This window comes from Guillardia theta (assembly GCF_000315625.1).
Source record: "Guillardia theta CCMP2712 unplaced genomic scaffold GUITHscaffold_15, whole genome shotgun sequence".
In the NCBI taxonomy this organism is placed as follows: Eukaryota; class Cryptophyceae; order Pyrenomonadales; family Geminigeraceae; genus Guillardia; species Guillardia theta.
In genome coordinates, this window is record NW_005434659.1 from 725,373 (window position 1) to 745,721 (window position 20,349).

General features: G+C 55.5%; 4 protein-coding genes across 4 annotated transcripts; 1 reads left to right on the forward strand and 3 right to left on the reverse strand.

The window, feature by feature from the left end:
• Positions 1-385: 385 nt before the first annotated feature.
• On the reverse strand, positions 386-5,971 carry GUITHDRAFT_104106 (hypothetical protein; the record flags this gene model as incomplete). The annotated part of the gene is made up of 13 exons (XM_005837218.1): positions 386-1,371; positions 1,430-1,516; positions 1,584-2,048; positions 2,111-2,209; positions 2,260-2,385; positions 2,461-2,547; positions 2,600-4,057; positions 4,117-4,320; positions 4,379-4,501; positions 4,557-4,854; positions 4,901-5,371; positions 5,484-5,562; positions 5,613-5,971. The coding sequence occupies 13 exons, from the start codon at positions 5,969-5,971 to the stop codon at positions 386-388; spliced, it is 4,842 nt and encodes a 1,613-aa protein (XP_005837275.1).
• Positions 5,972-7,022: 1,051 nt separating this feature from the next.
• On the reverse strand, positions 7,023-16,412 carry GUITHDRAFT_161922 (hypothetical protein; the record flags this gene model as incomplete). Its single annotated transcript, XM_005837219.1, has 27 exons — positions 15,611-16,412; positions 15,397-15,559; positions 14,871-14,927; positions 14,506-14,688; positions 13,984-14,345; positions 13,933-13,962; positions 13,846-13,908; positions 13,569-13,791; positions 13,236-13,447; positions 13,035-13,182; positions 12,483-12,532; positions 12,217-12,333; positions 10,757-11,800; positions 10,181-10,467; positions 9,998-10,090; positions 9,743-9,836; positions 9,492-9,553; positions 9,126-9,174; positions 8,946-9,070; positions 8,465-8,475; positions 8,141-8,186; positions 7,951-8,010; positions 7,737-7,845; positions 7,608-7,654; positions 7,400-7,440; positions 7,187-7,247; positions 7,023-7,080 (listed from the first exon to the last, which is right to left on the reverse strand). The coding sequence occupies exons 1-27, from the start codon at positions 16,292-16,294 to the stop codon at positions 7,023-7,025; spliced, it is 4,479 nt and encodes a 1,492-aa protein (XP_005837276.1). The 5' UTR covers positions 16,295-16,412.
• A 392-nt stretch (positions 16,413-16,804) lies between these two features.
• Positions 16,805-17,654, reverse strand: GUITHDRAFT_151273 (hypothetical protein). Its single transcript, XM_005837220.1, has 4 exons — positions 17,525-17,654; positions 17,400-17,466; positions 17,159-17,314; positions 16,805-17,109 (listed from the first exon to the last, which is right to left on the reverse strand). Exons 1-4 carry the CDS (start codon positions 17,647-17,649, stop codon positions 16,879-16,881), a joined length of 579 nt encoding a protein of 192 aa, XP_005837277.1. The 5' UTR covers positions 17,650-17,654; the 3' UTR covers positions 16,805-16,878.
• A 688-nt stretch (positions 17,655-18,342) lies between these two features.
• GUITHDRAFT_104108 (hypothetical protein) lies at positions 18,343-18,858 on the forward strand (the record flags this gene model as incomplete). The annotated part of the gene is made up of 1 exon (XM_005837221.1): positions 18,343-18,858. The coding sequence occupies one exon, from the start codon at positions 18,343-18,345 to the stop codon at positions 18,856-18,858; it is 516 nt and encodes a 171-aa protein (XP_005837278.1).
• Positions 18,859-20,349: the final 1,491 nt, after the last annotated feature.

Genomic DNA, 20,349 nt, shown 5'->3' on the forward strand with positions numbered 1-20,349 from the left:
CGGGACGAGAGGGAGACGAGCAGGAGGCAGCAGGGGGAAGACGCTGGCGATAGGGATGAAGGAAGTGAAGGAAGCAGTTGAACAAGGGGGAGAGGTCAGACAGACTTTGGCGATCAAGCTCGCGGGGACTCAGAGGAAGCAAAGAGAGGACAGGCGTTTGTTAGACATGAGGTGGTAGAGCTGGAGCGATATTTGCTTTCGCAGATTAATCAACAGTTTGCACCTAACTGCTGAATGCCAACTAATTGCACTATATTCTCTCTCATGAGAACAAGATGCTTCAGTACTTGAGTCACCCAATACAAGCAGCTGCTATTAGAACAGCCGAGCCCAAGATCGATGTGATTGAATATCGCACTAGGCGCTAGGACCCTGCTATGACAGCTCATATTTGGATTGGATAGCTGCATAGATAGCGATTTCTGTTACTCGTCTGGTAATTCCCCCATTCCCCCTGGCTTCCCACAAACACACCATACTCATACTGACTGTACCCGGAAGGTGGTACACCATTGACTCCCCAGAAGCTCGGAGATCCTCCGATGACCCAACGGTAGTCAAACGCTGATGCTGCTGGACTTCGAAGTCCGATCCACGGGTTAGACGCACCGACACCGAGACGAGATGTCACATCAAGGTATGTCCGACTATCCGGAAAGTACGCCAGATGTCCTTCTCTTCCTATCCCATTGCACCTCGACTCCGCGTCCCACCACGTCAGCCCACTCGTGTAGTAGACGTAGAGATAGTCGCCTGCCTGCATGCATGTGCCTCCGCTCCCCGTGACATCCGAGCATGACTGCACTGACGGAGATGTCATGCTGCAGTCAGCTGAGGTCGAGCTCGCGCATGGCATGGAGAGAGAGAAGTCCTTGAGCCCCCAGAACGTCTTGGCGCTCGAAGCTGACACCTCCCAGTAGTCGTAGTCTACTCGGATCATCGCCTCCACGTAGTCTTCCGTGTGATACACTCGCACCGCACGCTCGATCAGCTCGTCGCCGTCGCTCTTCCCGCACTCAGACGGCCAGGACGCCATGGCTCCCGCCGTCTCGCTCCAGACCTCCTGGCGGTTCACGTACAGACGCAGCGTCACCGGCTGCACCAGGTCGACGAGCAGCAGTCGCATCTTGACGTACACGAGGCCATGCTCGCACAAGCCCGTGAACGTCTTGCTCACGCTCGCGTGCTCGCCCAGCACGTTGAGCCCTCCCAGCACTGAGCCGTATGCCCCGCAGCTCGAGGTCTTGTCCGCGCCCCTCCAGCCCATGCTGCCGTTGGTGCCGAAGTCTCCCTCCACCCACTCCATCCTCCTCGCGTAGGTGCCGCTGGGGCAGGGGCTGCAGCCTCCCTGCGAGGCGTTGAGGAAGTAACCTGCAGGAGCAAGACACGCCCGTCAGAGCTCGGCAGCGTCAGGCTCCAGCCGCGTCACCGGAGTCGCACATGCAGCTCGACCGATCCTGAGCTTGGAAGGAGGACTGGCTGTGGGCGGGGCACGAGGAGCAGTTGCCTGTCTTGCCTGCGGGACGTGTGAGGGCTGCTGGTAGCGCTAGAGCGGGAGGGACGAGAGGCGGGAGGGAGCATACCGTACTGGTTGTTGGCGCACGTGCATCGACATACTCGGACGTTGTTGGCGTTGGCGGCGCTACAAGTGCCGGGCAAGCCATTGCGGTAGAAGGCTTGACCTGTGACGGGGTTGTAGGAGGGAGCGTCTGCGCTGTTGGTAACGACAATCTGGGAGACAGTGACACCCCAAGAAGAGAGAAGAGCAGACAAGAAATGTTGGGTGATAAAGGGCTGAGCCTCGTCTAGACACGCCAGGCTCCTCGACCCGCAGACAGCCGAGCATGAGGCTCCTGGCTGACTGCCAACGAATATCTCTTGCTCGATCAGCTCGCACTGGTCGTGAGGGGACGTGACCTGCCTGCTGTACCCCGTCGCTCTCACGCCGAAGCCTGCATGACAGAAGCAGTCTTCGATCGACCTGCTTCCAGCTCGCGACGAGCTGAAGGCAGGACAAGACGAGCAGTTCCCAGCTGACCCGTAGCTCCCTGCATCCACCTTGTCACACCCACATGTGGCTCGACGAGGCGAGCTCGCGAGCGTCACCCACCTGCCTCGCACATGCAGTCCTCCACCGACGAGCTCGCGAACGGCGAGAGGAGACCTGACGGGCAGGAGGAGCAGGAGGGCCCCTGATCCAGGTAGTAGCCTACGCGTCCGCTCCCCGTCAGCGCCAGCACGAGCAAGCTCAGGCCCTACCGCCGATGCACTGGCACTGGTTGACCCAGGAGCTGCCGGTAGGCGACCAGGCGTTGGCGGGGCACGAGTCGCAGGAGCCCTGGGGGCCCCAGGGAGCGTCGGAGGAGTTGACGTAGAGGTACAGTCCTAGAGCAGCAGCAAGCAGCGTCAGATCCTTGTCCTCCCGCCCCTCGCAGGCCCGAGGCGGCTGAGGCGGGCTACCTTGATCGCAGGAGCAGTCGCGGATGGAGGAGCTGCCGGGCTGCGACTGAGAGTAGAAGGGACATGGGAAGCACTGGTCGGCTTGACCTGCGAGCGTCTCGAGCGTCAGGCGCGAGCACAAGCCAGCAGCAGTCGCTACCGTAGAAGTTCTCCAGGCACGGGGCCGAGCACACGCACACCCGGCTTGCTCCGAACATGCTCGCGTCGCAGGTTGACTGATAGACCTGAGAGCGGAAGAAGCAGCCGAGGTCTGACACGTAGGGAGACATTGTATTGATGGCTGCGGTAGATGTGCCGCAGGAGACGTTGAGGGTGTGGTTGTAGGGGGCGGAGCTGCCAGCAGACAGCTTCTGCATGAAGTGACTCGACACGGCTCTCATCTCATCTGCCCGCAACGCTCCTCGCCAGATCGCTACCTCGCTCAACGCCCAGTCCGAGCTCTCAAGGAAGTAGCCGTAGTCAGGTTGCCAGCCGATTTCGTTGATGGTGAGCTGAAGGCTGTCCGGCAGGCTCCCAGCTGATCGATCATACTCCACGCCGTTGAGGAAGAACTTGCCCTCCTGGTAGTTCTGCCCGCACAGCACCACCCACGCGTCTGCCGTCGCGCTCAGGTCCTGCTGGAGACTCCAAGAGCCGCTATAGTAGGCCTGTCCTCCTCCTGCGCTCCAGTGACCATGCACAAAATTGTCGTCTCTGCCTTGCAGGATTCTATTCCTCCTATCGCCGTTGTAGCGAGAGATGGAGCAGAGGGTGAAGACAGGGCCCGGGATGCTCATGGGGGGGAAGGAGACGACGTCATGGAAGGAGCCGTTGACGTACTTGAGCTTGCCATCCGACATGACCCTCAGAGGCTCCTCGCTCTCGTCCCTCATCTCCCCGACTGAGATCCTCCACGTCGATCGCCCGTTGTAGCTGATGCTGCTATAGTAGATGGCGATGGGTCCGACTTGACTTCCGACAGCTGTCAGAGGAGGAAGATCAATCCTACCGTTGAGCTGACTCAAAGGAGTCGTGGTGGAGAAAGGAAATACTATACCTCCATATCCGACTTTTGCTTGTTGAACTACGTTTGCCTTGTCAAAGCCCTCGATGGTTACGCTGACCGTTATCATCCTCGAGCTCTGCAGCTCGACCGGCATATCCACATAGAAGTTCTGAGTGATGTAACAACAAGTTCGCCCTGCGTTAGGACCTGACTGAGGTACAAGAGGAAAGTTGGTAGCCCCGTGCTCTACGTATCGTCGACGCTTCACGTGCCCGCTGCTTGCCGTCAGGTCCTGCAGTCCGTCTCCTCCGTGCTCGTGAGCTCCCGCGCTTACCCGCAAGTGAAGGCCCCCCGGCCTCTGCTGCGGCTCCGTCATCGCTCCTCGGATCCGTCGATCGGACGCGATGCTCGCCGCCCTCACGGCCGATCGCATCGCCTCCTCGTTGTCGATCTGGTTGATCGCCGAGCTCACGCACGTCTTCCCTTCTGCCGCGCAGGTCTGAGCGCATGACATGCCCGACGCTCCCAGCCTGAGCCAGCGCGACTGCTCCTCGACGTTGGAGAAGATGGGCGAGCAGCGGTCGGCAGCGCTCGAGATGGTCCCGGAGAAGCCTGCGGACAAGCCTCGTCAGCCGCCTGCGCATGAGAGGAGGCGCCTCCCGCCCCCTCACCGTACTCGCACTGGCAGTCCGTCACCCGCTGGCTTCCCGCCGCTGACGACGACCCGGGAGGGCACGCGCTGCAGCTGCTGTCTGCCGTCCCGTAGTAGCCGGGCGCGCACGAGCTGCAAGACGTCTGCCCGAGCCCGGAGGTGTAGAGGCCCGCGGGACAGGCGACGCAGGAGCCCGAGGGCGACGCCGTGTCCAGGTAGAAGCCTGCGGCCCCGCACGAGGACGTCAGAGCGATGGCGACGCGAGCCTCTCTCTTCCTCACCCTCCTTGCACAAGCACTCGAAGCTCCCCTCCGTGTTGACGCACGTCCTCGCGGCATCGCACAAGCCTGTCTGCGTCACGCACTCGTCTTCGTCCTCGCACACGGTCCCGGACCCCACGTACCCTGACCCTCTCGCGTCAGCGTCGCTGCGGGTGGGGGCGAGGCAAGGAGGGGCTACCTGGCTTGCAGCTGCACTCGAAGCTCGAGTAGGTGTCGATGCAGCTCGCGTGGGTCGCGCAGTTGTCGGTGTGAGCGGCGCACTCGTTGATCAGGGTGTAGTTACAGCCCGACGCTCCCGTGCAGGCTTGGAAGGTCCTCGGCTTCGACCCCTCGCACATCCCCTCCCCCACCTCCACCCCGTCCGACCGCACGCACATCACCGACCGGTACTGCAAGCCAGCCCCGCAGGTGCTGGAGCATGCTTCCCAGGCGGAGGTGGTCCAGCGGTAGGAGCAGGAGGAGAAGTTGGCGCAGGGCTGCGCATGCCGTCAGTCGCAAGCTCGCTCGCTCATCCTCCAGCACCTCCTCCCCGACGGGAGCTGATCCCAAACACTTGGCTGCCTCGACGGTGACGCCGTCGCTCCTCCGGCATGAGACGGGGCGACGGCGAAGGCCTTGGCCGCAGCCCGTGAGACACTCGCTGTAGGGGCCGACCTCCCACTCGTAGGAGCACTGGGAGAGGTTGAGGCAGGGAACCTCCGCCAGAGGCCTCGAGCGGTTGGAGCAGCGAACGTCCTCGACCTGCTCGAGGAGCTTCGAGATGCACGTGATGCTTCTCCTCGCCACTCCGCTGCCGCACAGGCTGCTGCACTCGCTGAAGCTGCCGGCGCTCCACAGGTAGCCGGGCTCCAGGTAGTACTGGTCCAGCAGCTGCTGCACTTGCTGCTGGCTCACGCACGACCCCCCGCATCCCCCCGAGCGGATCTCCTGCTGGAGGGCCTTGAGCTGGGCGAGGATGTTGGAGAGGGCCAGGTCGGGCTGGAAGGGTCCTTGCTGGAGGAGGCTGAGGGTCAGCGCACGAGGAGAGATCAGAGCTCAGGCAGCTGTTTGCCTGCGTGAGGAGGAGCTGCGAGTCAAGACCCCACGGGAGGAAGACTTCCTGCACCTCGTCGAAGACGAAGCACATGGCGTCTCCTGCCTGCTGCACACAGCGGTTGTCGTAGTCGCAGACCCAGACCTCGTACCTGGCAGCAAGCATGTCAGCCTCTGCTGATGCGCTAGAGGAGGAGAGAACCTGTCCATCTGCATGAGGTGGCCCAGGCCTCCGATCTGAACTCTTCCCTCGTCCTCTTTGTTGACGATCTGAGACCAGTTGTAGGGGAGGGAGCAGCGAACTACGCTGGAGGTGAGGTTACCCCAGGGAAGCTGCGGCGAGGAGGCGACAGAGGCGTTGAGGCTTCGAAGCTCCTCGAGGGTAGCGGAGAGGCTCTGCTTGATGCTGCGGATCTCCCACTCGAGGGCTGCCAGAGCATGCCGATCAACGTCACTTGTGGGGGAAGACGAGGCAAGGGGAGGAGAGAAGGACAAGAGGAGCAGGGGAACCAGCAAGCTGGTCGAGAGCACGAGGGACGAGGATCGGACGTGGTCGAGCATGACTGCGCTGCTGCTGTCGAACCCCTGCATGATGACCCTACCCCCTTGTAATGATCATGATCCTCACCCCACCCCCCTCTCTCGCCTCCTACACCCTATTGTTCTTCTGTTGACCCCTCCATATGACTCTCTTTTGACCCCTTTGGCGACCCTTCTGGTTCCCTTCTCACCCACCCCTTCATCGTCCACTTACAAGGGATCACTAGGTCTATCCTTTGCAAGATTCGATGACCCCTTCCCTGGAGCGTCCAGCAAGGCCGTGGGGCTACTGGGGTGGCAGGCTAAGGGGGTGGTGCATGCAGGGTGAATGGGTCACAAGATTGCAACTCATCTCGGGGGGTAAAGGTGGGGTGGTTAGCAGTCAATCAGGGGGTAAACCTGTCCAGCTGCGTATCATCACATCCCCCACAAATATCTTTCCAAGTACCCACCCCTTATAGGTCAAAAGAAGGGGTAGCTGCGGACACTTGTTGAGTAAAGATTTGAGTACTAACAAGCCTGCTTGAAGCAATCCTTTCTTGATGGAGTTGCAACCGGATCCGTCTCTGAGTTCAGGTCTGCGGTATAGAATGTGCAGTGAACTTGTAACAATGTCAGGTCACCATGATAACGATTGGTGGAAGGTGTGCATGTATGAATCGAAACCACCATTCCTTGGTTGAAACACATTTGTCGATGTCTGCTTGGATAGCTTGCATTTCCCGGAATAACATTTTCGGGTCTCATGCACTTTGCGGCCTTCTTCCAAACCAAAGTAGTTTGCTTTGTCATGACAATGATTGCATTTCTCTGAAAGGAAAATTTCAAAATGTGATCCTCCTGCCAACCATCGGTTTCGGAGTTTTATGCATTCGTCGATGATAGTTTCCAATATCTCGACCACATGCCGGGTATATGTGACATATAGCAAGCTCCATGAAGTTCCTCATCATCGGATACAGTCTCCATCGTTGCTGAAACAAATTCAGTCGCCATAACAAGTATTTTCATTAAACAACGTATTCGAAAAAATAGCCGCGGTATTAGGCTAGAGTCGGCCCTCAGCTACAAGTCAATCTGCGTTGTGCTGATTGTGTGTGTAGCGACAGTAGGGAAGCCCTTCAATGGTCCTGCCAGCGGATCAGGAAAAGAGCAGTGACAGGCTGAGGGGTCGATAGGAGAAGGAGAGAGGATGGAGATGGTGTCAGGGTGCAATAGGGAGGAGAGAAGCAGTACCAGCCATCGAAGACGTAAGAGTTCCAATAGCTCGCAAACTCCTCAAGCTCTATCTCTCCTCCTGCGATTAAAATGAGCACTGACAACCCGTCCTCTCCCCTCCGCTTCTCGCCTACCACCCTCCTACCCCCATCCTTTTCCCTCACTTCATCACCTCCCCCCAACCCCCCCCCACCCCTGGTCTCCTCCCCTCTCCGTCCTCCCCTCCTTCACCTCCATCCTCGTCTAGAGCCTCCATCAGCGCCTGCACTTCGCTGTCTGAAGGTGTCACAAGTAGCCCGGAGGGAAAGCAGGGGGAGAGCAGGAGGAGAGCAGGAGGAGAGCAGGAGGAGAGCAGGAGGAGAGCAGGAGGAGAGCAGGAGGAGAGCAGGAGGAGAGCAGGGGGAGAGCAGGAGGAGAGCAGGAGGGATGGGCAGACGACCTCGGATGCAGCCAGACGCCCATCTTGAAGAGTCCCATCGCCAGCTCCTGCAGCAGATCAAGTCAACGACAAGCTGAAGCAGGACTGAGGTCGAGGGGGAGGAGGAAGCAGGGAGCAGGAGCCTCGTACCTTGCGGTTGATCGACCCTCCGCCATCTTCATCAAGCATGGAGAAGCAATTCGAGTATGTCTGGAAGCGCTCGACGAGCTTCACGCGGATCCTCCTCAGCTTGTTGAGCCTCCTCCATGGTCAACTCTCCTCCTCCTCCTCCTCCTCCTCCTCCTCCTCCTCCTCCTCCTCCTCTTCCTCCTCCTCCTCCTCTTCCTCCTCCTCCTCCGCTCACCTGACCCAATCGTTCCCCCACGGACTTGCTCCTATCTGGACTCCATCTTCGACGCAGAATCTGAAGGGAGGTGGGGATCTCGTCTCAATCGAGGGAGGAGGTTGGGAGAGCAGGATGAAGGGACGGGGAAGGAGGAGGGAAAGAGGAGCAGAGGAAGGCAAAGAAAGCAGAAGCAGAGGCTCTGACTCACTGCTTGATATAGGCATCGCAGAAGTTTGAAAGCGAAGATCCGTTGACTGGTAGAAGAGTCAGAGGAGAGAGGGTTCAAATAACAAGACTGAACAAGCGTTTTTGGCAAGAAGGGAAGCTAGTAAGATAAGAAGGACATGAGCAGACGGAGGATGAGTATGAGGATGAGAATGAGGATGATGATGAAAAGTAGTAGTAGTAGTAGTAGTAGGAGGAGGAGGAGGAGCAAGAGGACGATCTAACAGGCGCTACAAGGTCTTCGACCTCTCCAAGGGTTGACGTAGCTTCCCGTCCATGAGCCCTTAGCTATCACGCCTTTCGTTACCTCCTTCGTTCCTGCACAGCACGTGAGGAGCAGAAGAGGAGAAAGAAATAGCTCACGGCAGTAGTAGCTGAGACGACGAGGCAGATGTGGTTAGTAGAAGTAAAGTGCAGCACGAGTGAGAAACAGGCTGGAGGCAGAAGAGTAGGAGAAAAAGAATCAGGAGGAAGAGGAGGAGGTGAAGGAGAAGGAGAAGGAGGTGAAGGAGGGGAGCAGCAGCAGAAGAAGAGCAACTGATGTGGAAAAGTAGCAAGAGATTGTTTGCTGACTGTCTTGTGACATGAAAGGACGAGGAGATGGAGGAAGGAGAGTAGTAAACAACCGTTGTCAACCAAGGTACAGAGGGAACCGATGAGATGCGGAGGTATGTGCGGGGAATTGACAACAGGAAGAGGAGAGGAGAGGAGAGGAGAAGAGGAGGGGAGGAGGAGGAAGAGGAGGAGGAGAGGAGAGGAGGAGGAAGGGAGGAGGAGAAGCAGCTCACAGCTCAAGGATGCCTTTCTTTGGGACATCGTTGGTCCATCCTGCTGGGATCTCAAAGTCGACTCCGTTGTACTGCACGTCGACACAGTTGAGCCCTGGTTCGGCGTCGGCCAGGTGAACCAGCTCCTGCCCCTGCTGTCAGCTGCTGGGGGAGAGCAGGAGGCATGCCTGGCAGATCCACCGCTGCTCCCTGAGCGAGAGATCGAGCTCGTAGTAGCCTGCCGCCATGACTGCAAAGGAAGATGATGAGGAAGAGGTGGAGGAGGGAGGAGGGAGGAGGGAGGAGGGCGAGGACGAGTAGAAGGTGGACGATGAGGGAAGGATTGAAGAACGATAAGAAAACGATGATGATGGAGAGAAGAAGGAGGTAGAAACCTTCTGTGAAGATGTTTGGATAGCCGAGGCGGTGAAGAACGCTGACCACATGATGATGCACGATCAGTGAAGAAGTGTGGAAGATGGAGGAAGAGAAGAGAGGAGAGGAGAGATGGAGCAACGAGATCGAAGAGTTGAAGCAGCGAGGGGAGGAGAGGGGAGGAGTTTTCACGCTTTCGTCTCTGCTTGTCCTAAACGCCCGAGGAGATTGATGAAATTGTGCCAGTCGACAACCTGCGTAAGAAATCGAAAGTTAAAGGAGAGGAAGAGGAAACGATGGCAAAGACAGCAAATCATTAGGAAGTCGAACAATGACAGCGAGCTGAGGATAGAGACATCGAGAGTAGACGATGCGGGAAGAAGAGGAGGAGAGAGTAGAAGAGGGATGAGGAGTGAGAGGGGGAGGAGGCAAGTAGGACAGACCCGCGAGAAAGCCTTGACCATGACCTCCACGCAGAACTCGTGGGAGATGAAGTGATCAAGAAGAGAAGAAACTTGATGGCAACAGACGTACTGCCTGCAACTCTCTGTGAGGAGTCGTGAATCGAATACAAGAGAGTGACGTGGGAGGAGGAGGAGAAATCAAAGATCAGAATGTAGAGCAGGGAGGAGGAGAGCAATAGTTATAGGACAGGGCGAGTTTCTCTAGTACAAGCAGCAGCTGATTCAGGAGCTGACCTGCTCAGAAAGTCGACAACCATCTTCAACCTCGCTTCGTCCTGCTCGTCTGTGCTGAAGATATTCGCAAGTCCCATTCTCAGCTGCAGTACCCTGAAGCACGAGGCGGTCAATTCTCCTGCTCTTGCTCCTGCTCCTGCTCCTGCTCCTGCTCCTGCTCCTGCTCCCTCTTCACCCTCTTACCTGAACTTGTCTTCATCCACAGCAACCGCCTCAGCAGGGGGTCGCACGATGTGAACGAAGTCCAGCAGGAGCCTCCCGCGCGACGGGATACGCCAGTCATGCTCGAAGACGATCTTGTCTCCCTCAGGCCTCTCCTCCTCCTTCCCTGGGTCATGATGAACGCAGTTGCGCCACACGCGCTCGAGCCGGTCGCGGGGACCTCCCTTCCTCTGCTGGGAGTGGTAGAAAAGCAGCTCGCGCTCCACTTTCTCGTTCTCCATCTTGAGGGCTCGGAGACGGAGGACTATCTGAGAAGAGGGGGGAAGTCAGAGGAGGAGAGGAGAGGAGAGGGGAAAGCAGGAGAGAGGAGGGCGGGAGGAGAGGAGGCCGAGGAAAGGCAAAGGGAAAGCAGGTTAGGACAGGAGAGGACAGGAGAGGAGAAGGAGAAGGAGAAGGAGAAGGAGAAGGAGAAGGAGAAGGAGAAGGAGAAGGAGAAGGAGAAGGAGAAGGAGAAGGAGAAGGAGAAGGAGAAGGAGAAGGAGAAGGAGAAGGAGAAGGAGAAGGAGAAGGAGAAGGAGAAGGATGGATCGCTGGTACCTCTCGCTGGACCGGTTCAGCGAGGTTGATGTCGTAGAATCCTGTTGGGTTTGACTGAGAGAAGGAGACTAGGTCAAGCCCCAGCCTTCTTTCCGCCTCCTTCCTCTCCAGCTCGTTCTCCAGCAGCAGCAGCAGCTCCCGCGACCGGCTCGTCCCTTCCACCAGCCGATTGTAGCTGCAGACTATCAGCTCGATCCTCTCCAAGGCCTCGGTCGTGAACGCCGTCGAGCTCCTCCTCCTCCCGTCTCTCCTCCCCCCCAAGAAAGTGTTGAGCTCCAGCTCAGAGATGGATCCGCCCCCGTCCCAGTCTGCCTCCTCGAACATCCGTTCCAGGTCCTCCTCTGTGATCGTCTCCTCTGCTATCGACCGTATGCTCCTCTTGAACTCCCTGCAGTCCAGCGCCCCATCGCCATCGTCGTCATGATCCCGAAACAGCTTCTCTACCACATCCTCCTCCTCCTCCTCCTCTCCTCTCTTCCTCCTCTCCTCCTGTTGCTCCCCTCCCCTATGATGATGATGATGATGCGGCTTTGCCCCTGATCCCTTGGAGAGGATCAGCATGATCTCCTTGACCTGGAGGAGCGTCAGGTACGCGCTCCCTCGAGTCACCATCCGCATCAGCAGCTTTCGCTCCATGCTGCTCTTGGGCTCCTTGAGCGACTGCAAGAAGGCAGAGAAGATGGTCTCGTCACTCTCCAAGCATCCGCTGCTCGTGTCCTTGAACCGAAACTCCAGGATGCCGATGCGAGGAGGGTCGAAGTCGACGGAGACCTGGAGCAGGAAGGGAGAGCCATCCAGCTTGACGCTTCCTCGCGTGAACTCTCCTCGTCCTCTCAGCGCGAGGCCGACGAGGCTCTTGACAATGCTCCTCGAGTAGACGACGGAGAGGTTGAGCCTGTAGTCTCCTGCTGGCTCTGCGATGTTGAAGTCTGCCTGCTCGTCGTCCTCCGTTACCAGCGAGCAATCTCGCAGGGAGACCTCAAGCGGAAAGTCTCGCTGTTCCTCCTTCGACTGCTTCAGAGAAAGGTTCACCAGCTCCCGCGCCTGCGCTAGAGGTCAAGGGAGCCTCCCCCACTCTCCCTCCCTCCCTCCCTCCCTCCTCTCCTCTTTCTTCCTTCTCTCTTCTTCTCCTCTCATCCTCTTTCCTTCAATCCCCTTCTGTGCCAGCCTCCGTCCTTCCCTCCCCTCCTCCCCATCATCCTTCCGCTCTTCTCTTCATCTCACTCCTTTCTCGCCAAGCGGATTTCCTGCAATCGCATCAACCGATCTGTCAGTTGAGACAACCAAGACGAAAGCAAAGCGGAGGATGATAGGAAGAAAGTGTAGGATTGTGGGTGAAAATTGGAAAGGGGGAGGGGAAGAGCAGGAAGAGCAGGAGGAGGTTCCACCGTCCAGGATCAGCATTTTCAAACTTGTATTTCTTTGAAGACATTCGCACAGCGCAAAGCATGCTCCCTGACCGATGCGGTTCCTGGATCAGCACAGCACTCGTACTCAGTGAGGACGGAGGATGGGAGGAGGATGGGAGGGAGGTGCAGCAAGGCTGTGAGGAGGAGGCGAAGCAGGGGGAGGTCGGGCTGTCAGGGAAGGCAGAGGAGGGAGGAAAGGAACTGAAAGGAAGCAGAGAGAGGAGAAAAGAGTAGGAGGAGTAGGAAGAGCCAGCAGGGGGTCGCTTGCACCTCGTCAAGTTGAGTTTCTCCAGCTTCAGCTCAGCTGATTGTATCACCTCCACCAGCGCATGCACCGGATCATCGTCCCCGAACCCATTCCAGCTGCCTTGACATGAGTGAAGGAGAGGAGGAGCGCACGGAAAGAGAGAGTAGAAGGAAGAGACAGGGAGACAAGGGAGGAGGGGATAGGAAGGAAGAGGACCACATTGCGGGTAGAAAGTATAGTGGGGAGGTAGAGAAGAGGGAGGAGGGAGGAGGGAGGAGGGAGGATGGAGGAGGGAGGAGGGAGGAGGGAGGATGGAGGATGGAGGAGGGAGGATGGAGGAGGGAGGAGGGAGGAGGGAGGAGGGAGGAGGGGGGAGGGAGGAGGGAGGAGGGAGGCAAATGCCTGATATCAAGTGACTTCAGTGTGCTGTTCTTCATGAGCCCGTTGAGGAAAGCGACTGCTCCTTTTAGCCGCAACTTGTTCCAGCTAGCAGCGCGAGTGAGAATGTTCTATCCTCCACCCTCCTCATCCTCTTCTTCCTTCAAACTCCCTCCATACCTTCCCCTGCATTACCCCATTCGTGTAACTTCTCCATTATCATCATCATCAGCACCACCACCACCTGCTCCTGCTCCTGCTCCTGCTCCTGCTCCTGCTCCTGCTCCTGCTCCTGCTCCTGCTCCTGCTCCTGCTCCTGCTCCTGCTCCTGCTCCTGCTCCTGCTCCTGCACCACATCTTTCCTCCTCTTTCTGCTTTCCCTTTGTTTGTACCTGGCGTCAAGCTCAGTCAGCGAGACGTTGCTCGCAAGGATTTCCCCCAGCACTTTTCCAGCTTCTTTTCCCAGCTGGTTGTGACTGAGGCTGAGGAAGGTCAAGCTGGAGGCCTGATGGGAGGCGAGGGGGGGGAGGAGAGGAGCGATGCCGCGACCGAAGAAAAGATGATTGTTGGAGAGATCGAGGGATTGGAGAAAGAAGGTGGAGGACAGGAGGATCTTGTCGACTATGTCCGCGAGGCCGACGGATGTGATTAGGTTTCCTGTGCGAGAAATGAGAAGAGGAAGTGATCGGAGCAGGAACAAGATGTTTTGAGCAAGAAGAACAGAAAGAGCAGAGAGCATGGGTGACGACAGAAAAGGAGGAAAGATGAGGGTTGGAACCGGAGAGGTTGAGAGACGTCAGGTTTCGATATTTCTGTATGGAGCTGCAGAACTTCTTGAGCAGGCCGTCATCGATCCTGTTGAGAGAGAGGTCCAGGGAGGAGAGCAGTGCGGGGGATGACGAGGAAACGGCGTAAGGCACTAGCACGGGAATATTCAGTACCTCCTCCTCCCCTTCCTCCCTCGTCTCTTCATCCTCCGTCTTACATGCTTCACTCATCGCCTGTCGTCAACCAGTCAGCAGTTTGCATCCCTCATCTTCATCATCCTCCCTCACCAGGATCCCCTTGCTCAACGACATTCCCGCCAGGCTCACGCTCTCGCTGTTGTTGAAGATGCTCTAGATGAACAGCTCACCTCACACCTCCAGCACAGAGACGATCTCCTTCCTCACCTGTACGCGCTTGTTCGGTACCAGCTGGGCTTTCTTGCAAGCTTGCAAGTAGACTGCGTTAGCCGACGGGTTTAATCCTTCGCTCGTCTCCTCGACAGGTTCTCCGCGGATCATCCTCATGGCAGCGTTCCTGAGGGTGGGACGAGGAGGGGGAGGAGGAGAGGAGAGGAGATCATCGTAGCTCATTACTTCCTCTCTTAGCTCATCCAGCAGTTTCTTCTTGCTCCTGCCCGCCGCCATGGGATCCGCCACTTGCCGGGTAGGCGGGAGGGCCGTCCTCAACTTCTTGATGCCGAGGTCTGTGCGGGGGGTGATGAGAGAGTCCTTGGTGGCTGCTGCTTCCATGTCGTGGACGAGGGTTGATAGCCATCGCCTCTCAGACTCTGATGGCACGATCCAAGTCAGGAGGGACCGCAGCAGTTCCTTACCGCATGCGGGAACGTTGGGAGAGGAGCAGGACAGGGGGGGGAGAGAGGATGAGGAGCGAACAAGAGGAGAGAGTGTGGTGCAAGCAGGGGAGGAGGATGAGGAAGGGAGCTCTACCTGTCAGACCCGTCAAGGCTGACTCTATGTTTAACTTCTGCGTCAGATTCCTAGCGCTCAGGTCTGTCGACCTCCCCGACCTCCTGCTCTCTCCTCGGCTCTCGAGATGCCTCGTGGATCTCCTTGACTCGCCTCTCTGCAGGCGGCTGGTGAGCGGGTTGAGATCCAGCGGTTCGATGGTGACTGGGCAAGAAACGGGTCAGAGGGGAGAGAGAACAGAGGTCTGACGATCTCTGCCTGCGGTAGGAGGCAGGGGGAGGAGGAGGAGGGGGAGGCCTCTAGAGGACAGGTAGAGAGGGGGAGCAGGGGAAGGGCAAGTGCATGGGATGCAGCAGGAGCTGCTGCTGTGACGACTGATCCCTCACCATTGCCGCGTTCGTCCGTCATCGCCCTATCGCCATGCCCATTACTAGATTCAACGGCTTGTCAAAATGAGTCAGGAAATCTAGCTAGCTACTAGCTAGGTCTGTTTCTTGAGCTGAACTTGGGAGGATAAAACATTCCTCATGTCAGTTGTAAAGCAATGATACAAAAGTTCCTGTCACCACGGACACACTGTGAAGGTTGAAAGGTGAGCCATATGAGGGTTGAAAGGTAAAGGTTCAAAGTATGTGTGTTTAGTTGACCGCATACCAAGGGTTCAAGTACAACTTGATTGCAAGTTGAGCTCTACAGGAAGCGGGAGGAGCAGAAAGGAAATCTTGATGTAATCCCAAGCATGCCATGATGTTCAATGACGGCTGGTTCAGGTGACAACCGAATGAGGGCAAACATCATCACCGACGAGATTGAATTCCAGCCATTGTCACAGCACAATGATCCGAGTGGATCAGGTTTGAAAGTGTTGTTCATGCATTATCTCATAAGAATATACTGAGGGGTGTTGTCAACCCTCGTAAACATGCTTCTTCGTGTAAGGCTCGTGAGGTTTGACATACGAGGCTCTGCCCCGGATAACAGGAATCTTGAACATCGGGATGGCGGGGTTGAAGCCGATGTCTTCACGGATGAAGACAGAATTTGAAGAGAGCGCAGGATTGTTCAAGTCCTTCAGCTGGAAGGGAGCAAGTTAGTCAGGAGCAGGAGGAGGGGGTCGGAGACATACCTCGGAGATTCGGAAAGCGTTCCTGCTGAGGGCCTTTGCTGTGTTGAGGAAGATCTCGCTATCTCGAAACTTCTTCAACCGTATGCTCTGCTGTAACGTCTCCTCGTAGAAGCTGAATGCTTTCTTCGGCAATCTCACTTTGTTGACAATGTCTGGAAATGTCTTCTTCCGCTCTTTCAGCTTCTCGCTCCTCTCGCTGTGAACAATTTCCTGCAACTTCTTGAAGTTGTAAAACCCATCGCTGTCCAGACAGGGTGACAGCAATTCTTCAATCTCTTCCTTGGTATAGTTCGGGATGGTCTTGAGTTTGTCATCAGCCTGCGACAGGATCTCCTCCTGCTCCGATGGCTTGAGCACAGCATCCCCAACGTAAACTTTCAGGACATCCTCCCGTATCATCTCATCGATCATGTCAGACAGCTCTTGTTCTGTTACAATGTGTTGGCCCTTGTACCCTGCTCGGAGGCTCATCCATCCATCCCGTACCCGCACCAGAGTTGGCCCGTACTCAGCGAATATATACAGTCGGGCGGTTGACTTGGAATGGTAGAACCCACTTGGGAACAGAAACTGAAGCAGCTCACTCGGATCTACCTTGTCACTTGTTGCGCTCTTCTGTTTGGGCTCGGGGAGCGGAAGGCTGGCAAGCCCCGAAAACTTCAAACCTGTTACCTTCTTCCGCATGGCGACACGAGCTGCAACTGAAACTCTCAAAAGTTTGTTGGCCTTCTACCGGAGGATCTCCAAACAACGGGAGGACGGACCTTCAACCCGTTCTCTTCTTCTTCTAGCTCTCTCACCTCCCACCTCCTTCCATCTCCCTCACTCGCCCTTCCTCGTCCTCCCTTTCGCCTCCCCTGGCCTCTTTCCCCATGGCTACAATGTCAGTTGGCAACGACATCACCAGGGGCAGCGATTTTCCTTCTAGCAGTGGTTTTTTCTGCCTTTTTTCCTGCGCCGAGCCCGCCGCCGGGCACTGACTGTACAACTGATCAGTGCCACAGCTGCTGATCACAGACAAAACCGTGAACAGGGACGGACTTTCAACCTCGGGCCTTCATCCCGTTCTCTTCTCCACCATATGATCGGTGACTGGGGGAGCTCAGCGGCCAGGAGAGGACGAGGAAGGGTGAAGATTGATTCGTCACACGAGTTTATCGTGAGCCTACAGCAGCCGGTATCGGCCAACTTGTACAGTGAGTGGCGAGATTTTATTCGGAGGATAGTGTAATCTACAGAGAAGAAGGAGCTAGCAACGTAGCTGCAGACTACCGACCAATTATCGCCAATCTTCTCCCCCATCCTCCATCCACATCAATAGAAAGTTGAATGACGTCAGTAGCCGTCGCTTGACAAGAGACCTGGGCTACTTGGAAACCTCTGCCTTCCCCTTCGTTCGTCGACGGTCCGAAGAAAGGCATGCTCTTGGCCATGAATCCTGGTTGCATGGCTGTAGTGCCCTTCTTGAACTTGCAATTGAATCGAACAGATATCACCCCCTGATCGGAGTGTGACAAGGAAAACTTGAAATAAATATTTCTAGCACACCTTCTGTGGTCTTCCACCCGCCAAAATGTAAGTCACACCTTCTGCACGCCCCATTTCACTTGTGCTCTTTGTGTTCTTGTTCAGCTCTGCAATGGCTCTGTTTACCACGTTCAAACATTCGTTTTGCTCCTGCGCTGTGGGGAATTGTTGAATCACCTACGAAAGCGCAAACAAGGTCATCTTTCAGCAGACAAGACACGATTTCTAAACCAGATTCGGAATAGGAGTATGCGGAAGTTACCTGAGGAGCGACATCAAGCTTCATCTTCAAAGCGTTTGTCCTTCCACTCCTTGATCTGCAAGAGTGTCTGCCCGATGCAATACTCAGGGAGCCCTAGAGGAGAATCACAGTCATATAACTCTTACCCCAAGTTCTGTCGCATTCCTGCAGAGAGAGTAGTTGTTGGAAGAGTGAAGCTCAAGGCATGATCGAACATGATCATCGCTACACTCGCTATCAAGCACACTCTGCTGAATACGCTTGTCCCCATCGCGTATCCCAACATCACAGAGTCACCGTCTAGCGGACAATTCATATGCAGGGGTCGGGATACCCACGGTGGGTCATTGGATAGTAAAACTGGGGGTACTTGATGGTCGAATCAGGGTTTTTGATTTGATGGGGTGGGTTCTTCCCCTCGTGTAGGTACCCTACCCCTGTGACCACCTTAGTAATGTACTACCCTAGTGAGGCAAGAGCATGTTTTCCGGTACAAATTCTGTATCTATACCCCTGTCTTTTCAAGTACCCTACCACAATAATGTACACTTCCCCTATCCCGGGATACCCTGCACTTGACCCCGGCCACCACATCTAGTACCCCCTTCTACGGAAAAGTACCCTAGTCAATTTATGTATACCCACCTTTTTACTTATAAAGTACCCTCCAAACTTCTATGATTCTCCTGCCTTGATCTACCTCCACCTCACCAAAGTCCTACCCTACCCCCTTTCTCACTACCCACCCTCCTCTACCTGACATACGCTCGCTCACTCCGCCATGCGGCCGGCCAATGTGCTGACGGCGGCAGCAAGCTTATGTGTGCTGATGATGGCACATGCTACTCCGCTCACTCATCATGCTCTGATCCATACGCCCGTCCTTCCCCGCCTTCCTCTCTCCTGGATCTCTCCGTCAAGCGAACCAGCGCACACTAGCCTCATACGTGCGAAAGAGGGGCTCATGGTAGCGCTCCGTGCCAAGGCAGAAGCAGTGAAGAGTGCGGAAGAGATTCAAGCGGAGAAGATCAGGAAGATTGCCCGCAGCGTCGATCAAGTTCTAGGATCTGTGATAACTGGGTTCATTGGCCCCTGGGTCATCGGCTGGATCTTTGGTACGATGACAGGCTTCAAAGGAAACGGATTCAAGGGAGCAATGAGCAACGGATTCTCCACAGGGACAGCATGGGGCTCAATGAGTGCAGCTTTTTGTGGCGTTGAGGTGCTTGCACGCGAGATCAGAGGCAAGACTGACAAATGGAACAACATGATGGGAGCCTGCTCTGCAGGTGTGGTTGGTAACTGCGGCAAAGGAGTTGGCGCAATGGCTTCGGGTTGCGTGAATTTTGCTGTAATGTCGTACATCATTGATCTTTTCATCGACAAGAAGCAAGATCCGTTCGAAGAATATGCAAAAAATCCTAATTCGCAGGAGAAGGATCTGTTGCGAGCACAAAATACAAACAAGAAAGCTGAGTAATGCGAACATATCCTTGCAAGGCCCCAAGAAGCGTTTCTTGGTTTTACTGCTCTTGCATGGATATTACGTCCTTGGATCTAGGATGATGCACAAGACAAGAAACGGCCACATTGTTTGTTCGAGCCGGAGTCCATCACTTTGTTTTTGGAAGCATGCAAGGTTCATCAGGATTTTTTTCTGGTTTGTTGGATGTTATCAGTTCAGACCAGCAGAACTTGAATCCAAGAAGTAGCTGCTGTTTTACATCATGCCGCAAGACTTTAATCCCTTCTTGTTTACCAAACTCGCAGCCATGGGCCATCGACCGTGGACCTGAAGTTGAGATCCGTGTGACCTGTTGTACCCCAACGAGAATCTTGTGTTATGGGCGGGTGCTTACAAAACTTGTTTACAAATCTAATGCAACATGGGTTCATAAAATAAAAAGTTGGCTGGACCGTGTTGCTGTTCTTCTTCTTGAAATTAGAATGTTCATCTGGTTTGTCCTGCAGTGTAGTTTGACATCCGTATCCCCTTCATTCCATGTTACTCACAGTCAATCTCACATGTGATCCACCTCCCTCCTTACCACCAATCCGTTCTCGCTAACTGCTTCCTACCCATCCTCTCCCTCTGCATACCTGAGGAAGCGGATGTGTCCATTTCGCTCCTTGACTGAGGGCTTGTTGAGGGTTCTCTTTCATGCTCCATTTCCTCTGAAGCTCCACATATACCAGCTGCGAGAGCTCACTCCTCTGCAGCCCCAGCCGCACAGTCGTTCCTTCTTGACCCAGTATAAGCGGAGCCAGTTGGCTGACTGGCCTGGGATCATGAGGTAAGAGTAGACAGTACCCAGCCCTCACTCCAGGAACCTCCTATATACGAAATGTCCGTCGATCTCGTGGAGAACATCTCCAATCTGCATCGAAACGGCTCACTGTCTAACTGACAGCCGGCATTATCACCTGCACACTCCCTGACAACTCTGCTGGTCCTCCCACTGCAAGAGACTTGACATGGAGAGCACCGGTTGAATCTGGCTGAAACACTATCCCTACTCCGACATGCTTTGCAGCTGTGGTCAGTCTAACCAGTAGAAACAAAATGGTGAAACCTTTCCAGTTTGACGAGGAGCTAAGACTTGAATGGACGTGTCTCCTGCGTACCTGAGTAAAAAATGAGTAATGTATTGTTGTAATTTCCACATGGAATTCCAAGTTTTAGAAACAACTTGTGCCCAACACGATACGTTCCCACAAACCCGCAATCAATGATAGGCCCACAGGTCATTAGAGGTACACTGGTATGAAGGTTTTCAGACATAGAATCACAGTCCTTCCGAGTCCGGGAAGGTCCGATTTCAAGAAAAGCATTTTTTCTTGAATCGGATGAAAAACACTCACTCTGCGCCATGCTTGGGCACGTCTCTCGACCCGCAGCAATCAAGCATCTTGAGAAGACTCAGAAACCAAGAGGATGACCACGAAAGAATTCAGAAAGCAGCAAAAACAT